The sequence below is a fragment of the Thalassophryne amazonica genome, chromosome 16 (assembly GCF_902500255.1).
Source record: "Thalassophryne amazonica chromosome 16, fThaAma1.1, whole genome shotgun sequence".
NCBI classification, from domain to species: Eukaryota; Metazoa; Chordata; class Actinopteri; order Batrachoidiformes; family Batrachoididae; genus Thalassophryne; species Thalassophryne amazonica.
Genome location: NC_047118.1, coordinates 7,827,355 through 7,849,112, shown reverse-complemented (window position 1 = coordinate 7,849,112; position 21,758 = coordinate 7,827,355). Strand labels below are relative to the sequence as shown.

Genomic DNA, 21,758 nt, shown 5'->3' with positions numbered 1-21,758 from the left:
CAGTTTGTTCCCCATGTCATGCGGATTCAGAATATATATAGTTTTTAGGGCTACATATTATAGTTTGGGAGTTTATCCTGGACAGACAGAAAGACAGACAGAAGTGGCAGCATGAAAAGCACATGATACAACACTGTATGGTCTTACATAAATGGCTATTTTGGGGGTAATTTTCAGTTAAACTTTTTAAAAAAAATGTATGGTCTTGCATAAATGGCTATTTTGGGGGTACTTTTCAGTTAAACCTTTTAAAAAAATGTATGGTCTTGCATAAATGGCTATTTTGGGGGTAATTTTCAGTTCAACTTTTTAAAAATGGCACCAGTTTGTTCCCCATGTCATGCGGATTCAGAATATATATACTTTTTAGGGCTACATATTATAGTTTACAGTACAGTATAGTACAGATGTAGCCCTTTATGTATATAGATTCTGTGACCTTTTGTTAAACAGTAATGGAAATATAAGTTTTTGGGTGGCGGCCATTTTGAATTTTGAATTATGGTGCCACCATTGAGAATTGATTTCGGCCCCCAATCAGATTTGAATTCAATTCAGCAGGTTGAAAGCTACAATTGTGCCATATTTCATGCTTATAGACAAATCTGCACAATCTGACCCCTTCGGAGCCCTAACAGCCCAGACTAACCTGTTTTTGGGTTAGTCAGGAGTTACGCACTGCCAACATGGTGACATCAAGAACTGTCCCATTTGAGCTTTAAAACTGTTCTTCAGAAAACCAAGGATCGAGTCTGGGCTCTGCCAGGCTTTGCGTTGTTCATCACCCTGCGTGTAGGCATAGTGGCAATAGCAAGGTATTGTTTTCACTGGTGTGTGTGTGTGTGAGAGAGAGAGAGAGAGAGAGAGAGATGACTGAATAATGGCTGGATGGTTTTTGTTCATTCTTCACTGTCACTTGGAATGATATCCAGAGATGACTAAATTGTGGGAAAGTTTGGTCAAAACTCAAAGGTCGAGGTCAAGGAAAACATGCTCTGATAAACATGTTGTTTATTTGTATATCTTAACAACCAAGAAGCCTAGATGGATGATCAAAAGCATATATTGATTAGCAAAATATTTGAAACTGATCGGTATGAATGAATCCATAATGAAGTCACACCATGACAGACAGATTTATATTTATTTATACATTTATGACAGGAAGAGAAATGGTGTTGGGGTCATTTTAAAGGAAGAGTATGTTAAAAGTGTGTTGGAGGTTAAGCGAGTGTGAAGTTGGAAATTGAAGGGGTGATGATGAATATCATCAGTGCATATGCCCCACAGGTAGGTTGTGAGATGAAGGAGAAAGAAGATTTCTGGAGTGTGTTAGATGAGGTGGTGGAGAGTGTGCCCAAGCATGAAAGAGTGGTGATAGGAGCAGACTTCAATGGGCATGTTGGTGAAGGGAACAGAGGTGATGAGGAAGTAATGGGTAGATATGGTATCAAGGATAGGAATGGAGAAGGACAGATGGTAGCTGATTTTGCAAAAAGGATGGAAATGGCTGTGGTGAATACCTACTTTAAGAAAAGGGAGGAGCACAGGGTAACATATAAGAGTGGAGGAAGGTGCACACAGGTGGACTACAGTCTTTATAGGAGATGCAAGCTAAAAGAAATAACAGACTGTAAGGTGGTAGCAGGAGAGAGTGTCACTAGACAGCATAGGATGGTTGTTTGTAGGATGACTTTAGAGGTAAAGAATAAGAAGAGAGTGAGAGCTCAACAAAGGATCAGATGGTGGAAGCTGAAGGAGGAAGACTGTTGTGTGAAATTTAGCGAGCAGGTGAGAGAAGCACTAGTTGGAGGGGAAGCAATTTTGGACAACTGGAAAAGTACTGCAGATGTGGTGAGGGAGACAGCTAGGGCAGTACTGGGTATGACATCTGGACAGTGGAAGGAGACTTGGTGGTGGAATGAAGAGGTCCAGGAAAGCATAAGGAGAAAGAGGTTGGCGAAAAAGTTTTGGGATAGTCGGAGAGATGAAGAAAGTAGACAGGAGTACAAGGAGATGCGGCGTAAGGCGAGAAGAGAAGTGGCAAAAGCAAAGGAAAAGGCATATTGCGAGCTGTACAAGACGTTGAATAGTAAGGAAGGAGAAAAGGACTTGTACCGATTGGCCAGACAAAGGGACAGAGCTGGAAAGGATGTGCAGCAGGTTAGGGTGGTAAAAGATGCACATGGTAATGTGCTGACAAGTGAGGAGTGTGTGCTGAGAAGGTGGAGGGAATATTTTGAAGAGTTGATGAATAAAGAAAATGAGCGAGAGAAAAGGCTGGATGATGTGGTGAGAGTAAATCAGGAAGTAAAAGAGATTAGCAAGGAAGAAGTGAGGGCTGCTATGAAGAGGATGAAGAGTGGAAAGGCAGTTGGTCCAGATGACATTCCAATGGAGGCATGGAAATGTCTAGGAGAGATGGCAGTAGAGTTTCTAACCAGATTGTTTAATAAAATCTTGGAAAGTGAGAGGATGCCTGAGGAGTGGAGACGAAGTGTGCTGGTTCCTATTTTCAAGAACAAGGGTGATGTGCAGAGCTGCAGTAACTACAGAGGCATAAAGCTGATCAGCCACAGCATGAAGTTATGGGAAAGAGTAGTAGAAGCTAGGCTTAGAAAACAGGTGAAGATCTGTGAGCAGCAATATGGTTTCATGCCGAGAAAGAGCACTAAAGATGCAATGTTTGCTCTGAGAATACTGTTGGAAAAGTACAGAGAAGGACAGAAAGAGTTACATTGTGTGTTTGTGGACTTAGAAAAAGCTTATGATAGGGTGCCAAGAGAAGAGTTGTGGCATTGTATGAGGAAGTCTGGAGTGGCAGAGAAGTATGTTAGGGTAGTACAGGACATGTACAAGAATAGTGTGACAGTGGTGAGATGCGCAGGCGGAATGACAGACTCATTCAAGGTGGAGGTGGGATTACACCAAGGATCAGCTCTGAGTCCTTTCTTGTTTGCAGTGGTGATGGACAGGTTGACAGATGAGATCAGACAGGAGTCCCCATGGACTATGATGTTTGCAGATGACATTGTGATCTGTAGTGAGAGTAGAGAGCAAGTTGAGTCTAGTCTGGAGAAGTGGAGATATGCTTTGGAGAGAAGGGGAATGAAAGTCAGTAGAAGCAAGACTGAGTACATGTGTGTGAATGAGAGGGAACCCAGTGGAATAGTGCAGTTACAAGGAGTAGAAGTGGTGAAAGTAGATGAGTTTAAATATTTGGGGTCAACTGTTCAAAGTATTGGAGAGTGTGGTAGAGAGGTGAAGAAGAGAGTGCAGGCAGGGTGGAGTGGGTGGAGAAAGGTGGCAGGAGTGATTTGTGACTGAAGAATATCAGCAAGAGTGAAGGGGAAAGTTTACAAAACAGTAGTGAGACCAGCTATGTTGTATGGTTTAGAGACAGTGGCACTAACAAAAAGACAGGAGGCAGAGCTGGAGGTGGCAGAGCTGAAGATGTTGAGATTCTCTTTGGGAGTGACAAGAATGGACAAGATTAGGAATGAACATATCAGAGGGACAGCTCAGGTGGGACGGTTTGGAGACAAAGTCAGAGAGGCGAGATTGAGATGGTTTGGACATGTGCAGAGGAGGGACCCAGGGTATATAGGGAGAAGGATGCTGAGGATGGAGCCACCAGGCAGGAGGAGACGAGGGAGACCAAAGAGGAGGTTCATGGATGTGCTGAGAGAGGACATGCAGGTGGTTGGTGTGACAGAGGAAGATACAGAGGACAGGGTGAGATGGAAACGATTGATCTGCTGTGGGGACCCCTAACGGGAACAGCCGAAAGACAAAGAAGAAGATATTGTGGTATGTTTAATTTAATTTAACACTTATTTAACCAGGTTAGTCCCATTGAGATCATGATGTTGTGTGTTGGGGGGTTTGGCTGGATGTTTTTCTGTTGTTTTCTTTTCTTTGCTCTCCAGGTGGTATGCAAACTGTTTTTTTGTCTGTGGAGATGGTGCTGGCAGAAGAATCCTTCACCCTCATCAACATTATTGGCTGCACTTGTGGAGGATGTCCACGTGCAGGCCTAATGACTCGCAGCACCTGTGGATGATGCTCATGTGCAGACTTAAGGACTTTCAGCTGAAGCAGATAATTAGATGGCGTTCTGCATTTAAGCCATGAGTGGTTCAAGCAGAATTGCAGGGAACTCGACCTTGTGATGTTCGTTTGTGAGACGCTGAGGACCGCGCCTGGGTTTGACACATCGTGCCTGTGAAGGAGGACGGGTGAGGGACACATGCTGTCAGCACACATCAGAGGTGATTGATTGTCTGAAGAAGTGTTAATAGTAATTTGGTATTTTGTTACGCAGTATATTTGAACATTGATGAGAATTGTGCAGCTCGCTTCTCACGGCCGTGGCGTGCGGACTGATGATCCTCCACCTGTTGTGAGAAGCTGCTCATTTACATAAAGCTTAAAGTCAGACCTGAATGTGTTGCTGATAGCGTGTGCCTTTGAAGGATATTAGTTGTAGCTGTTGACTTACCTCACCTCTTCTATCCTTCACAGAGTCAGTTTGTCGTGTCCACCTGGGGGGTGTTTGGCGGTGAATTTGAGTCCAGAAGCGCCGGGCTTCAATCCCTTTGGGCGCTGGAGAGCACGCCGTCCTTCACTCTGCCAGACCAGCCATATATTATGTTGTACACAATTATTGCACAGAAAGGGAAATAAATGTTTTGTTTTTGGAATCGCTTTCTGGTTATTTAGCGCTGGGTTCAGTCAGACGCAGGTCTGCTCCTCAACCCGCGTCAGCACATAACACAAGACCTCTTTTGCAACGGAGACCTGGACAATTATAAAGTTTCCAATTCACCTAACCTGCATGTCTTTAAATGTAAGAGGAAACCCACGCAAACACAGGGAGAACATGCAGACTCCACACAGAAAGGCCACAGGTAGGAATTGAACCCATGATCTTCTTGCTTTGAGGCAACAGTGCTAACCACTAATCCATCGTGCTTTATACAGAGTTCTCACAGTGTGCATCAGCGCTCTCATGTCTTTCAGTCTAGACTGTCTTTAGATTCCAGCGCAGGACCACGTGCAGGATGGTCAGATGGTGTGGGCGCAGTGGGCATATACCCAGACTCCCTCCCTATTGCCCTCTGTGGTTTTAACAAAGGACCTGACTGATGAGTGGTATTAACAGCCTGGATGAGTTCACAGAGGCTGTGACATCATACATAAGGACGACACTCCAGAGTTAGTTACATCAAAGATAAACTCTGGTTCACAACTAAACTTGTGCAATTAAACCAGTTCCATCATATAGTGCAGCGGATAAGTTCAATTTTTCACTAGAACACTTCAGTTAATGATGCAAGCAAAAAAATTGGCACAGATATTCCCCATAGGGTACTTGTGAAAATTCACTGGGTACCCAGTCAAAATTTCAAGATGGCCACTATTTTTCAAGATGGCCACCAGTCGACTTTCCATATCGCAACTCTCGCAACTTTTGTCATGTTTCTAAGCATTTGTATTGGTTTTATTTGCTTAATCTACACCCCCAAGCAAATATATGCTGGATATTTGTATACTGATTAATATAGTATATAGAGTTACAAGTAAACACAAATATGGCAGCCATATGTCCGATCAGAACACATGAATGATTTACAAGGCTCTTGGCGATGTTTTTATGTCATGCAGAAGTGTTCATTTCATTAAATATGTCACACACAGTTGGTTTGCAATTCAGTTTGGTGTGAAGTTACTGTTTTTGTATTATAATATATTTAAAAGAGTGAAAGTCAATGCACATCCAGGGCACACTGGTGACTTCACCTCTGTTCAACTCAGCATTGGGTTCAGTGTCAGCTAATCTTGCTTTACTAATGCCATACTTAGTATTACTAACACCAAAATGGTATGCTAGCCCTAGTTGTAGTGTAGTTTAGCATAGAATAGTGTCCCAAATGCTGTCTAGCAGCCCCAAATCAATTAGCTAGTAGAAAGTAGTTGGTAGATTTAGTTAGACAGCCGCACCTGAATTGACAGGGTGTGCCAGCGCGGGAGAGCCGAGCCAAGGGTGAGGGGGCTATACATGGGTTACGCATGTACTTACCCAGATGGTGTACAGATCACACGGGACTTAAATGTCATTGGATGAATAATCGGGCTAGGTGTAGGGTAACCGAACCTAGTTGTATCCCATACATCAATGTGCATACTGGACAAAGGTGGTAAAAGGATAGCCCCTCGGCCTTCGTCAAGCGCTCAAAATGGCAAGTTCTTTCCCAAGCAGAAAGGAAACTGACTGGATCAAATGCTGTCTTTGTCAAGACAATAAAAAGGAAGCTCTTATTTCACCCTTAGCCTCTGTGCATCATGATCCAGAGCAGGATGGATATGTGATGATTGCAAGAAATGTGCCATTGTTTCAGGAAATCGGTGAAATGCCAATCACCTTTGACCCAGCAAGGCTGGATGAAGGCAGTGGCATAGAGGCAACATTGAGAGAAAACATGGCAAAATACCACAGAAAAGGTCCAGCAACCTCCATAGTGTGGATGAGGCCAGACTTGACCTGTTTGCCAGAAAGCAGAGGCCATATGAAGCCATCCCTCCAACTAGAGCAGCTCTGCTTCAACACACAAAATGCTCGGCATATCAGGCAGGTTGTGTCTGGGCCAAAGCAATTCTGCGCCAGCCAGAAGAAGAAAATCCAGCTGACTGGGGTTGGGAGAAGGATGGGTATCAATGGAAAGTCTTCTGGATTGCCAATTCCCCAATAGCAAAGAGCTGTGAACAGCTGACAAAGTGTGGCTGTAAGTCTCACTGTAGTGGCAGGTGTAAGTGCTACAGACGTGGGCTTCTCTGCACAGGTTTGTGTAGTTGCAAGTGTGATGTGTAGGTAGCCTCACATTCTCATTTCGGTAGCCATGTATCTACTTTTTTTATGATGTGCTCTCACAATTCGTATTGTTCCTCTTCTAATTCTTAGTCACTTGTTTGGAGATCCTCTTTTTTTGGAACTGCCAAAGCTTTCTTTATCATGTCAAGTTCTTTGCAATATAAGCAATGTATCATTGTAGCAGATGGTCAAAAGTTTATTTATTTATATATTTTTTGTCCGAAAATTGTGTCTATCGCTACAGTACAGATCAACAAATATACATCTGAATGGCAATGCAATTGCCTCCAATTCATTTCCAATACTAAGTCTGAGTCTATATTTGTAGGTACGTTTTTATTTCTATATATATCTAGAAACACATATGAAAGAGGAATTTGTATACACATACACGCACACATATATATACGAGGGCTGTGAGAAAAGTATCTGACCTTTTTATTTTATGCAAAAAGTATATGAATTTGATTCATATGTTTTTACGTCAGCCAAGCTTGAACCTTCATGCGCATGCGTGTTTTTCCATGCCTGTTGGTTGCGTCATTCGCCTGTGGGCAGGCTTTGAGTGAGCACTGCTCCATCCCTCTCGTCGTTTTTTCATTGAAAGGAAATGGCGGAATGATTTGGGCTTTTTTTCCCATCAGAATTTTTTCAGAAACTGTTAGAGACAGGCATCTGGAAACCATTCAAAAAATTTATGTGGCTTTTGGTGAAAATTTTACGGGATTCACAGAGAATAAGGAGTGTTACTACAGCTTTAAGGATGGCCCACAATGGCGCACGGCTCGCCGCGCTCCAAGCCGCCATCGAGAGGCAGAAACCACCACATCATTTCTAAATGGATGGCTGTGTGGAGCCGGGACCGTCGTGAGCAATTTCTCTGGTTATCACAAGAGCTGGACATCAGCCATTTTCCGGCGGATTTCACTTTTAACAAGAGATTTTGTCATGGAAAGCCGCGCGGAGGCTTCGCGCGTCACGACCGATTTGCTGATGAAGCGAGACAAAGGAACACCTCCTTTTCGGAGTGTTAAAGGACAAGTTGGGACATGCCTATCTCGGCTTTCAGTGCTTACCAGTCGAGTGAGTATAAGAGAAATTGTGGAGAGCTGGACATGTCCCAACTTGTCCTCTAATACTCCGAAACGGAGGTGTTCCTTTGTCTCGCTTCATCAGCGAATCGGTCATGACACGCGAAGCCTCCGCGTGGCTTTCCATGACAAAATCTCTTGTTAAAAGTGAAATCTGCCGGAAAATGGCTGATGTCCAGCTCTTGTGATAACCAGAGAAATTGCACACGACAGTCTCGGCTCCACACAGCAATCCGTTTAGAAATGATGTGGTGGTTTCTGCCTCTCGATGGCGGCTCGGAGCGCGGTGAGCCGTGCGCCATTGTGGACCGTCCTTAAAGCTGTAGTAACACTCCTTATTCTCTGTGAAGCCCGTAAAATTTTCACCGAAAGCCAGATAAATTTTTGAATGGTTTCCAGCTGCCTGTCTCTAACAGTTTCTGAAAAAATTCTGATGGAGAAAAAGCCCAAATCATTCTGCCATTTCCTCAGAATGAAAAAACGATGAGAGGGGTGTACCACTCAAAGCCTGCCCACAGGCGAAAGACGCAATTGACAGGCGTGGAAAAAATCACGCATGCGCACGAAGGTTCAAGCTTGGCTGACGTAAAAACATATGAGTCAAATCCATATATTTTTTGCATAAAATAAAAAGGTCGGATACTTTTCTCACAGACCTCGTATTTATTTATATACTCAACAAAAATATAAACGCAACACTTTTGGTTTTGCTCCCATTTTGTATGAGATGAACTCAAAGATCTAAAACTTTTTTCACATACACAATATCACCATTTCCCTCAAATATTGTTCACAAACCAGTCTAAATCTGTGATAGTGAGCACTTCTCCTTTGCTGAGATAATCCATCCCACCTCACAGGTGTGCCATATCAAGATGCTGATTAGACACCATGATTAGTGCACAGGTGTGCCTTAGACTGCCCACAATAAAAGGCACTCTGAAAGGTGCAGTTTTATCACACAGCACAATGCCACAGATGTCGCAAGATTTGAGGGAGCATGCAATTGGCATGCTGACAGCAGGAATGTCAACCAGAGCTGTTGCTCGTGTATTGAATGTTCATTTCTCTACCATAAGCCGTCTCCAAAGGCGTTTCAGAGAATTTGGCAGTACATCCAACCAGCCTCACAACTGCAGACCATGTGTAACCACACCAGCCCAGGACCTCCACATCCAGCATGTTCACCTCCAAGATCGTCTGAGACCAGCCACTCGGACAGCTGCTGGAACAATCGGTTTGCATAACCAAAGGATTTCTGCACAAACTGTCAGAAACCATCTCAGGGAAGCTCATCTGCATGCTCGTCGTCCTCATCGGGGTCTCGACCTGACTCCAGTTCGTCGTCGTAACCGACTTGAGTGGGCAAATGCTCACATTTGCTGGCGTTTGGCATGTTGGAGAGGTGTTCTCTTCACGGATGATACGAAGGAGATGTGTTGCACTGCATGAGGCAAATGGTGGTCCCACCAGATACTGACTGGTATCCCCCCCCAGTAAAACAAAACTGCACCTTTCAGAGTGGCCTTTTATTGTGGGCAGTCTAAGGCACACCTGTGCACTAATCATGGTGTCTAATCAGCATCTTGGTATGGCACACCTGTGAGGTGGGATGGATTATCTCAGCAAAGGAGAAGTGCTCACTATCACAGATTTCGACGTGTTTGTGAACAATATTTGAGGGAAATGGTGATATTGTGTATGTGGAAAAAGTTTTAGATCTTTGAGTTCATCTCATACAAAATGGGAGCAAAACCAAAAGTGTTGCGTTTATATTTTTGTTGAGTATATATATACACACACATGATTTGAGGTATACGAGGTCTCTTAGATAATAAACCGACCCTTTTATTTTTTTTTTTTTTAACTATATGGATTTGAATGACATGCGATTACACCAATCATGCTTGAACCCTCGTGCGCATGCGTGAGTTTTTTCACGCGTGTCGGTGACGTCATTTCCCTGTGGGCAGGCCTTGAGTGAGATGTGGTCCCGCCCTCTCGGCTGAATTCCTTTGTTTCACACGCTGCTCGAGACGGCGCGCGTTGCTTTATCAAAATGTTTTCTGGACCTGTGAGGAATATCCGAGTGGACACTATTCGAGAAATTAAGCTGGTTTTCTGTGAAAAGTTTAACGGCTGATGAGAGATTATGGGGTGTTTCTGTCGGTGTAAGGACTTCCCACGGAGCGGGACGTCCTGCAGCGCTTCCAGGCGCTGTCGTCGGCCTGTTTCGAGCTGAAAACATCCTAATTTAAGGCTTAATTCACCCAGGACATCATGAGAGAACAGAGAAGATTCAGAAGAGGCCGGCATGAGGAATTTATGCGGACATTCCACTGTTTAAGGACATTTTTTTAATGAAAGACGTACGTGCAAATTCGCCGAGTCGTTTCCGTGACGACTCTGCAAATCTGTGTGCGCCGTGACAGGAAAAACACCTCCGTGTTGAAAACCATTTGTAGAATTCAGGCGGCTTTTAATGGCTTTCAACAAGTGAGTAACTGAGAAATTGTTTAACAGCTTGGGCATGTTCCAACTTGCCCGTTAAGATTTCCAACGGAGGTGTTTTTCCTGCCGCGACCCCCCGCGGTCGGGTCCAGCCCGACATGCGACTCTGCCCGCACGTTCTTTCATTACAAAATGACCGTTAACAATGGAATGTCCGAATAAACTCCTCATGCCGACTTCTTCTGAAAGTTCTCTGTTCTCTGACGACTTACTGCGTCAACAGAGCCTGAAATGTGGAAGTTTTCAACTTGAAACGACGAGACGCTGCCGCCTCGAAGCACAGATCGCCGTCAGGCGCCGTGGACCGTCCTTAAAGCGACACTACCAGACCAAAATCTCTCATCAGCCGTTAAAATTTTTACCGAAAACCAGCTGAATTTATTGAATGGTGTCCACTCAGTTGTGCTTTACAGTTTTGAAAAAAATTTTATCAAACAAAGCAACAGTCTCTGAGCCATTCCTAAACAATGAAAAAAATCGACGAGCGGGTGGACGACTCCTCACTCAAAGACTGCCCACAGGCGAATGACGTAACCGACAGGCGTGAAAAAACTCTCGCATGCCCACGAGGGTTCAAGCATGTCTGATGTAATCACACGTGATTCAAATCCATATGGTTTTTGAAAAAAATAATAAGGTCGGATACTTTTCTAATAGACCTCGTACATATATATATGTATATATGATGTGTCCATATAATTTATATTTTTTATTGTGATAAAACCTTATAATGTGAGATATGCAGATACATCAGAAATTTTCAGATTTATAGCTTGAAATCGTAATTGCTAAAAAAGACAATTTTGCCCTGGCAATTTGAACGATATGCTTTTCAAAATGATATTTCTTATACTGTTGATGATTTTAACTATTGTACAAGCCCAAAACACACTTTAGCTAAGAAATGGTGCATTTGTTTCATCCATTGTGTGCAGAAATCATCATAAATTAGTATAGCTGGTGGCTATCTTGAAAAATGGCAGCCATCTTGAAATTTTTTGTGGGTACCCAAACTTTTTGAAAGAGAAGGTTCTACTAAGCTATTGCACAAAATTTCTTGCTTGCATCATTAACTCAAGTGTTCCTTTGCTTAGCTGCTGCACTAATACGAACGCCAAACTCTGCACACGCCCCCAAACCAACAGAACTGAAACACATCTGAACTTACATCTCATCCACAATAATCAGCAACTTCTTTGTCTATTTAGTGCAATAAAAGTGTTTCTTTTTCTGTGATTAATTTCTGCAGAGCCAACACATTACACGCTATCTCTGCACATGCGACGGAGCTGCGGGGAGGGTTTAGCTTTAGTCTGAATCTGTCTGTTACTCAGCTTTTCATTCTTGTTCATATAGATGGTAAAAGTCTGGCTTCCTCACACAGCGAGCCTTGTGTTTCCAAAATTAATTAACCTTTCTCTCTGCAGTTTCAGTAGCACTTGTCATACACTTTTTTCTTCTTCTTTTTTTTTTGTCTTACAAAAGCCAACGTAAGCAGTAAAACTGTCCCTTAACCTGCTTCCACATACTCGCTGCCTCAGCTGTCTGGTGGCTCGCACAGTTTAATGTTTCAGTTTTGGCAATAATCCATCAAAGTCTGTGCAAGTGTGTGTGTGTGTGTGTGTGTGTGTGTGTGTGTGTGTCTGTGTGTGTGTGTGTGTGTGTGTGTGTGTGTGTGTGTGTGTGTGTGTGGTAATATTGATTTCCCAGTCAAACTGGCAGTGGATGAATAACTGATCCTACAGTTTGCTTTTATTGTGTCCTTTTTCTTCTTCACACACGGACTCAAAAAGAAAAAAAAAAGAAAAAAAAAGCTCATAAAGAAAACAATTTAACATGCCTGAAAGGATGTAAGCAGAAGCAAAAGCTTATAAACGCCCACCCTTTTAATCATAAAAATAAAAAAATGTATACATATGCATATATAAATATACATGTACTCATGATAATAAATGCAAAGTATAAATTAATCAAATCAAATTTAGCATAAAAATGGCATAAAAAGTGGCATAAAAATAACCTCAGCAGACCCTTTAAGTACTCGAGGATTGACTTTGTCATGTCCCATGGACTTAATTAGGATTAACTGACATCACTAATTTTCTAACATCCTCAGAGGAAAAGAATACATCTTGTTGTGTGGGCCGCCAGAAGAGGAGGTACTGCTGGCCCAACACCAGAGGGCGCCCTGCCTGAAGTGCGGGCTTCAGGCACAAGAGGGCGCCGGAGCAACCGGGAGTGGCAGCTGTCACTCCTCAACAACACCAGCTGTCACTCATCTTCATCAACCACATCTCCATAAGAGCCGGGCAGCATCTTCACCTCACTGCTGAGAAATCATCTACCGATCAGGTAACACTCTCAGCCGTGTCTGTGCTGAGCGCACGTATTATTGTCTTTTTGAAACTGTTGCAGGAGTACCTATCTTCAGTCAGCTGGGAGCTGGGTTTTGGACATTGAGGAGTGACGGACTTCACTCCTCTTTCCAAACCAGAGAAGTAACAGTCGGTCTCTGCACGTTTCTGTGTTTTTGTGTCGGAGGTGGAGATTCTTCCACAAAAGGAGAGATCTAATTGTTCTGAACTGTTTGCTGGGTGTTCAAGCACCCACCATCACCTGTCTGTTCTTCCTGCCAGCAGTACCCAATCTGACAGCCGGAGGCAGTGGCCACCTGGGGACCCAGCACTTGGTGGCTCCGGGGTGCTTCAGATCCGGTGGAAGTGGAAGGCGTGTGGGATCCGGCTCTTTTCTGGACGGGCGTCTTCTATCCTCGAGCCTGCCCACACGACACCGTGACTAATTGACTGTTAATCTCTATTGTGTTGTCTGTTGCTCTGTTGTGCACATTCACAACATTAAATTGTTATATTTTGGCTAATTCCATTGTCCGTTCATTTGCGCCCCCTGTTGTGGGTCCGTGTCCCTACACTTTCACAACAGGATTTCTCGGCCAGTGTCATGGATCCCGAGGGGCGTCAACCATCGCTTGAACCGCCAATGGAAACACAGGGTGCACAGGCATCGGCAGGAGGCGTGTTAAGTGAGCTGCAGGACATCTTAACCGCCTTCACTGCTCAGTTGGATTTAGTAACCGAGCAGAACGTCATACTCAGTCAGAGGATGGAGGCTCTCACCGCCCAGGTGGAAGCGCGCACACAGGGCGCTGCTGCAGCACCTCCTCCCGCTGATCGAGCACAAAATACAGACATTCCAGTGGTGATTCAACGAACCCCCCCCCCCCCCCCGAAGCATACATAAACCCACCGGAACCGTACGGAGGTTGTGTTGAGACGTGCGCAGACTTCTTAATGCAGTGTTCGCTCGTCTTTGCACAACATCCCGTCATGTACGCATCAGATGCTAGCCGGGTGGCTTATGTCATTAATTTGCTTCGAGGAGAGGCACGCGCCTGGGCTACGGCGCTCTGGGAGCAAAATTCACGGCTCCTAATGACATATACTTTATACTTTATACTGACATATACTTAAACATGTGTTTGATCATCCCAATAGAGGCAAGACCGCTTCGACCGTGCTGCTGTCAATGAGACAGGGACGTCAGAGTGCAGCCGAGTATGCAGTCGACTTCCGCATCGCGGCTGCGAGGTCCGGCTGGAATAACGTTGCACTCCGCGCCGCCTTCGTAAACGGACTGTGTCCGGTCCTGAAGGAGTACCTGCTGGCTAAGGATGAGCCGCGGGATTTTGATGGGCTTGTCGACCTGGTTATACGGTTAGACAACCGGTTAGAAGAACACCATCGGGAGCGGGGCGAAGGGCGTGGCCAGGCGCAAGCCATCCCTCTTCCTTCCGGGTCCGAAAGGGTGCCGCCGTGCCCACGCTCCACAGTCGGAGAGCGCCGTGGAGTTACAGCTCCCCCTGCTGACGAAGCTATGGACACGAGCAGGGCTAAAGTAAAATCAAATGACAGACAACGGAGGCTGGCTCGTGGAGAATGTTTTTTCTGTGGCTCTCAGGAGCACATACAAAGGAACTGCCCCAAGCGGTTAAACTTCAATGCCCGCCCTTAGAGACTGGGTTAAGGGTGGGCCATAACATACACGCGGGGAGATCCCGTAGATCTGCACGCATCCCAATGACGATCCTGAGTGGGGATCTTACCCTTCACACTCCAGCACTGGTGGACATGGAGTCTGAAGGGAATCTGCTGGACAGCAGATGGGCCAGGGAGGTAGGGCTCCCTCTAGTGGCTCTACCTTCCCCATTGAAGGTGCGGGCACTAGATGGCACCCTTCTCCCATTAATCACACACCAGACACCTCCTGTGACTTTGGTGGTGTCTGGGAATCACAGGGAGGAGATTGTGTTCTATGAAACACCTTCGACCTCCCGAGTGATTTTGGGATTTCCATGGATGTTAAAGCACAATCCCCGGATTGATTGGCCGTCTGGGGTAGTGACTCAGTGGAGCGACACCTGCCACCGGGAATGTTTAGGATCCTCGGTTCCACCCGGTGTGACAGCTAATGAGGAGGTTAAAGTGCCCCCCAATCTGTCAGCGGTGCCTGAGGAGTACCATGATCTTGCTGACGTCTTCAGCAAAGATCTGGCACTCACTCTTCCCCCGCACCGTCCGTACGATTGTGCCATTGATTTGATCCCAGGCACTGAGTACCCGTCCAGCAGGCTGTACAACCTCTCTCGTCCTGAGCGCGAATCAATGGAGACCTACATCCGGGACTCCTTAGCTGCCGGGTTGATCCGGAACTCCACCTCCCCGATGGGTGCAGGTTTCTTTTTCGTGGGCAAAAAAGGACAGCGGACTCCGTCCATGCATAGACTACAGAGGGCTGAACGAAGTCACGGTTCGTAATCGATACCCACTGCCTCTGTTAGATTCCGTGTTCACGCCCCTGCATGGAGCCCAAATCTTCACCAAATTAGATCTTAGGAACGCGTATCACCTGGTTCGGATCCGGAAGGGAGACGAGTGGAAGACGGCATTTAACACCCCGTTAGGTCACTTTGAGTACCTGGTCATGCCGTTCGGCCTCACCAATGCGCCTGCGACATTCCAGACATTGGTTAATGACGTCTTGCGGGACTTCCTGCACCGGTTCGTCTTCGTATATCTGGACGACATCCTCATCTTCTCCCCGGATCCTGAGATTCATGTGCAGCATGTACGTCAGGTCCTGCAGCGGTTGTTGGAGAACCGGCTGTTTGTGAAGGGCGAGAAGTGCGAGTTCCACCGTACTTCTTTGTGCTTCCTGGGGTTCATCATTTCCTCCAACTCCGTCGCACCCGATCCGGCCAAGGTAGCGGCGGTGAGAGATTGGCCCCAACCGACAAGCCGTAGGAAGCTGCAACAGTTCCTCGGCTTCGCAAATTTCTACAGGAGGTTCATTAAGGGCTATAGCCAGGTAGTTAGCCCCCTGACGGCCCTGACCTCCACTAAAGTCCCCTTCACCTGGTCGGACCAGTGCAAAGCCGTGTTTAGGGAGTTGAAACGTCGGTTCTCGTCTGCACCCGTTCTGGTGCAGCCCGATCCCAATCGCCAGTTTGTTGTTGAAGTGGATGCCTCTGGCTCAGGGATAGGAGCTGTGTTGTCCCAGAGCGGAGAGTCCGATAAGGTTCTCCATCCTTGTGCCTATTTTTCCCATAGGTTGACCCCAGCGGAGCGGAACTACGATGTCGGCAATCGAGAACTCATAGCGGTGAAAGAGGCTCTTGAGGAGTGGAGACACCTATTGGAGGGAGCTACGGAGCCCTTCACGGTTTTCACGGACCATCGGAACCTGGAGTACATCCGGACCGCGAAGCGTCTGAACCCCAGGCAAGCCCGCTGGTCACTGTTCTTCTGGCGTTTTGACTTCTGGTTTACCTACCGCCCCGAGACCAAAAACCAGCGATTCAACGCCCTGTCCTGGGTCCATGAAGAGGAAGTCAAGGTCGAGCTGTCAGATCCACCGGAACCTATCATCCCCAAGTCCACTATCGTGGCAGCCCTCACCTGGGACGTGGAGAAGACCGTCCGGGAGGCCCTGGCACAGAACCCAGACCCGGGGACCGGCCCAAAGAACAGACTCTACGTCCCACCAGAGGCCAGAGCTGCTGTCCTGGACTTCTGTCACGGGTCCAAGCTCTCCTGTCACCCAGGGGTGCGAAGAACCGTGGCAGTGGTCCGGCAGCGCTTCTGGTGGGCGTCTATGGAAGCTGACATCCGGGAGTACAGCCAGCAATTCAAGGAGAACATGCGGCTAAACATGTCACTCCCGGTCCGATTGGGGAGGGGGGTTATAAACCCAACGTTAAGCTAGTCGTCATGGCTGGATTTTCCTCTCACTCCACTGCTTTGTCAGGGGTAAAATTCCATTCGAGATGTCACAATCTGTCCCCAAAGATCCTGTGAGGGACAGCAGTGTTTGGGTTCAGCTCCACTGCACCAGCTAATGTGGGTCTGCTGCTCGAGTCCCCACTCCAGTGCTTTGTGCTCAGCCACCTGCTGATCGTGCCGGTTTGGACGGACGGCCTGGAGCCCAGACCTAACCTACATAGGCAACGTGTTCCATTCCGTGACAGTGTGCTCAAATACACACGAGTGCACTGCGGCACAATGCCATTTACCTCCGCGCCAGACCAAACCAGTCAAGTTAACGCAATCCTGAAAACTGCACCTCACACTGAAGAAGGCTCACTAAGAGGATTTATTTCTTCAAAAAGCAGATATGTGCGTATTTGGCGATAGCACATTTCCCATTTGGATTATTTTGCCTCCTTCTCAGTGCTGCTTGATGTTTTTTTGATGCCAATATCCTCTTTCCCTCCTTTTTTAGTCTCCTAATTCCCCCCCCAAAAGCCTGAACTTGACAGCGACCCAACTGTGACACTGAGCTCAGAATTCTGTGTATTTATCCTGCAAGATGCAACACAGCAAGTTAACAATATCGACTGCCTCCTTCTCAGACAGCACTCATTTTAATTAAGCCACTCAGTCGTTTCACGTCTTGCTGCTGAACTTGCAGAATTGTCATTAGAAAAGAATTCTGACATTTTTAATGGAGTACTGTTTGTCAAATATTTGAATTCCATCATTTTTTGTACATGTTTGATCCAGTTAAGGGTCACGAGGGTCATTAAGCAAGAGGTGGAGTACACCCTGGACAGGACACCAGGGCTGCATTTGAAAATTAAAAAAAAAAAATTTAGCCATAATAACATGGTAACATAATAATTACCCATTTAATTAATCTTTTATGTGAAAAAAAATTAACGACAAAACTTTGAATGTATTGTAAGTAAAGTTATTGTTTACTGACTAATTTTAGCAAAAACTTTCCTTTTTGCTAAAGCTTATAGTTAGGGCTGGATCAGGTGACCCTGAACCATCCCTTAGTTATGCTGCTATAGACTTAGACTGCTGGGGGGTTCCCATGATACACTGAGTGTTTCTTTCTCTTTTTGCTCTGTATGCACCACTCTGCATTTAATCATTAGTGATTGATCTCTGCTCCCCTCCACAGCATGTCTTTTTCCTGGTTCTCTCCCTCAGCCCCAACCAGTCCCAGCAGAAGACTGCCCCTCCCTGAGCCTGGTTCTGCTGGAGGTTTCTTCCTGTTAAAAGGGAGTTTTTCCTTCCCACTGTCGCCAAGTGCTTGCTCACAGGGGGTCGTTTTGACCGTTGGGGTTTTTACGTAATTATTGTATGGCCTTGCCTTACAATATAAAGCGCCTTGGGGCAACTGTTTGTTGTGATTTGGCGCTATATAAATAAAAATTGATTGATTGAATGATAGTTTAAAAAGAACTGCTGTACGCATAGCGACTATATGTATATATATATATATATATATATATATATATATATATATATATATATATATATATATATATATATATATATATATATACAGTGATGCCGGTAACGCGTTACTAAGTCGATAGCAGCATTAAACTTGGTCTGTGGGCAGGAGGTCGGGGTTCGACTGAACTGCCCACTTTCAGTGAGCTGTGAGCTTATCATCCGCGGTTTTTTGCAGCTGCTCGACTCGTCGTCTCCTCTTAAAGCACGGTGATCAGCACACCTGCACTGAGCTTTACAAAGACATTTTTATACTTTTTTCCTCCTTTATTTAGAGCTGAGCTGAGCCGCTCTGTATCTGCACGTTAAAACAGCTGATCCTCTGCGACACGTTAACAACTAACACTATTTTCCACTCAAATGCACCTAAACTCTCTTTCTGAGGACCACATGATGTGAAAACACAATAAAACTTTCTTACCTGTAAATCTGGTCACGTTTTCTGCATAAATAAATGTTATCATTCTTTGTGCTCAAACGCCAAAGTAGGGGCGAATCCAGATGGAATGGGGGCGTGGGGCAAGGATGTGCCCCCCTCACAACACCCCTAGATTAAAGGTCCAGTTTTGAAGCCTTTTTTTACTACAACTACTAATACTACTTAATATATATATATATATATATATATATATATATATATATATATATATATATATATATATATATATATATATATATATATATATATATATATATATATATATATTCCAATTAAATATTTTGCTAAATGTTTACATTGATGTATCTATATATTTGTTTCATACAATATATAAAATAGTTTAATTGTTACATGTTACAACACAAATGTGATATTCTAATATTAAACAGTTTAGCTTGAAATACAATTACAGATAATGTTTTTAAGTTAAATATCGAGAAAAAAGTGAGCTAAAAACATGTATGCTGATTTTAAAATGTATTTATTTTTGGCTGATAATGAAATGTGTCAAAATTTACCCTGTAGTATTTTTTTATATCTTTATTTTCTTGCCAAGAGTAAACCTCTTGTTGGGACTGTAAACTCATACCATTTTCATTTCTTTTTTATTACCTTTTCTTGTCTTCCTGTTTTTCTTCTTTGCAGAGTCTGTGAACAGGTGAGAGAGGGACACTGTCTGCCCCACTGTCCAGCGACACCATGAGCTGGAGCTTCCTCACGCGGCTGCTGGAGGAGATCCACAACCACTCCACCTTCGTGGGGAAGCTGTGGCTCACCGTGCTCATCGTTTTCCGCATAGTTCTTACTGCTGTCGGGGGAGAGTCCATCTACTACGATGAACAAAGCAAGTTTGTCTGTAACTCAGGTCAGCCGGGCTGTGAGAATGTCTGCTATGATGCTTTCGCTCCTCTATCTCACGTTCGCTTCTGGGTCTTCCAGATCATCTTGGTAGCAATGCCTTCTCTCATTTACATGGGCTACGCTGTCAGCAAGATTGCACGATTGGACGAAGCCAAAGGAGGAGGGACCACCACTACAGCCAGGATAGCAGGAGGGGGCTACACACACAGGAAACCCAGGAAAATTTGCTTTGGAGCACGCCAGCACCGAGGCATCGAGGAGACAGAGGAAGACCAGGAGGATGACCCCATGATCTATGAGGTGCCTGAGATTGAACCTCCAAAGAGACCACGGGATCCACTGCAACCAACACCCCGTCCCAAAGTGCGCCACGACGGTCGAAAACGTATCAAAGATGACGGGCTGATGCGAGTTTATGTTTTGCAGCTAGTTACACGTACGGTTCTAGAAGCGGGCTTTCTTGCAGGTCAGTACTTGCTGTATGGGTTTCGTGTGATGCCCGTGTTTGTGTGCTCGAGTCAACCTTGCCCTCACAGTGTTGACTGCTTTGTGTCACGACCTACAGAGAAGACCATCTTCCTACGCATCATGTACGGTGTCACTGTCCTCTGCCTCACACTCAATGTTTGGGAGATGCTCCACTTGGGCATCGGATCCATTTGTGATATTGTTCACCGTAGGCGCTGCCCAGCTCAGGACGATGAGTACCAGATGGGTTTACTTGGCGCCAGTAGTGGGATGGAGGGCTCTGGAGGAACATCAGGACCTGAAGCGGGTTCCGAAGGAGAAACAGGTGGAGATGGTACTGCTGACTATGTCGGATATCCCTTTTCGTGGAACACGCCGTCTGCTCCACCAGGCTACAACATTGTTGTGAAGCCTGAGCAGATGCCATACACAGACCTCAGCAATGCTAAGATGGCATGCAAACAGAACCGGGCAAACATTGCCCAAGAGGAGCAACAGCAATTTGGGAGCAATGAGGATAATTTTCCCACCAGAGGAGAGGCCCGCATGGCTATAAACAAAGACACGATCCAGCAAGACCAAGAACAGCTGGAGGCGGCCATTCAGGCCTACAGTCAGCAGCACCGAGCAGAGGAACAGCTCGGGAACAACCAGGATGACAAGCCTCAAAGTAACATCATCCAGGCCCAGCCTCAGCCACTGCCTCAAAAGGAGCGCAAACGTCGGTCAAAGCACGCAAAGGCAGGTAGCAGCGGAGGAGGCAGCAGCAGCAACAGCAGCAGCAGCAAATCAGGCGAGGGGAAGCCCTCTGTATGGATTTAACCCACTACACACCCCACAAACAGAGACTCTAGAACCACCTAAACTGTATGTGTGACAATGTAAGAGATATTTAAACGCCATAGTGCCTTAAAGAATCGTGAAAGCTGTAGAAGATTTGTGTGCAAAGGTTTATAACGTACCCACTAACGTTAAAGCTGACAGCCGGTTTAGTCTGAGTGATCATAAGCTACAAACATTGTGCCATCACAACCTATTGAGCAAATCCCATCATTTACGTGTTCTAAATAGTGCAGCAGATAACAGAAACAATCCTGCAAATGGTGATACAAGCACTAAAGTCAGCACAAATACTCCTTAGACATTACTCTTTTGAAAAAAAAAAAACAACTAGCCACTTGAATTTTCAATAAGCAGCCAGGTAGGGGTCAATTGAAGAATTACACAGGGGTCAAAATTAAAAATGCTTCAATCAAATTGAAAACTACATTACGTTATTTGTCTGATCATAATGATTACAAAAAGGTATAGTTTGCACAATTTGTGACTAAATGTTCAGGAGTTATGGTGTAAAAACAGCAAAAATGGTGACAAAGGTCAGTTTCAGTTTGTACAGGGGTCAAAAGTTAAAGTTACTTCAATTTTGGTAAAACGTGGTGCAAATTATTGGTTGAGCTAATAAGATTAATAAATGGAATAGTTTTGATTGTGTTGAATGTTTGGTCTCCAAAGTAAAGGTCAAACAAGGTCAACGTCCATTGGATTCTATGACATGTGACATATGTTACCCTGTAACATGATAAGCAGTGATGGGCACAGCTGACCAAAAAGTTAGCTTCCATTACAGCTAATCATCTAACTGAAAAGTTAATCTTAAACTGATAGACCATCCAAAAATTTATCAGACGCTATAGCTA

At 45.1% G+C, this 21,758-nt stretch overlaps 1 protein-coding gene across 1 annotated transcript in view; it reads left to right on the top strand.

Annotated features, from left to right (window-relative positions):
- The window catches only part of LOC117528390 (gap junction gamma-1 protein-like), a 160,468-nt gene extending 139,585 nt beyond the window's left edge, over positions 1-20,883 (top strand). Inside the window, exon 2 of the mRNA XM_034191023.1 lies at positions 19,378-20,883. Coding sequence (XP_034046914.1) covers positions 19,432-20,883 — 1,452 coding nt within the window. The 5' untranslated portion in view covers positions 19,378-19,431. The remainder of the gene's footprint in view (positions 1-19,377) is intronic.
- Positions 20,884-21,758: the final 875 nt, after the last annotated feature.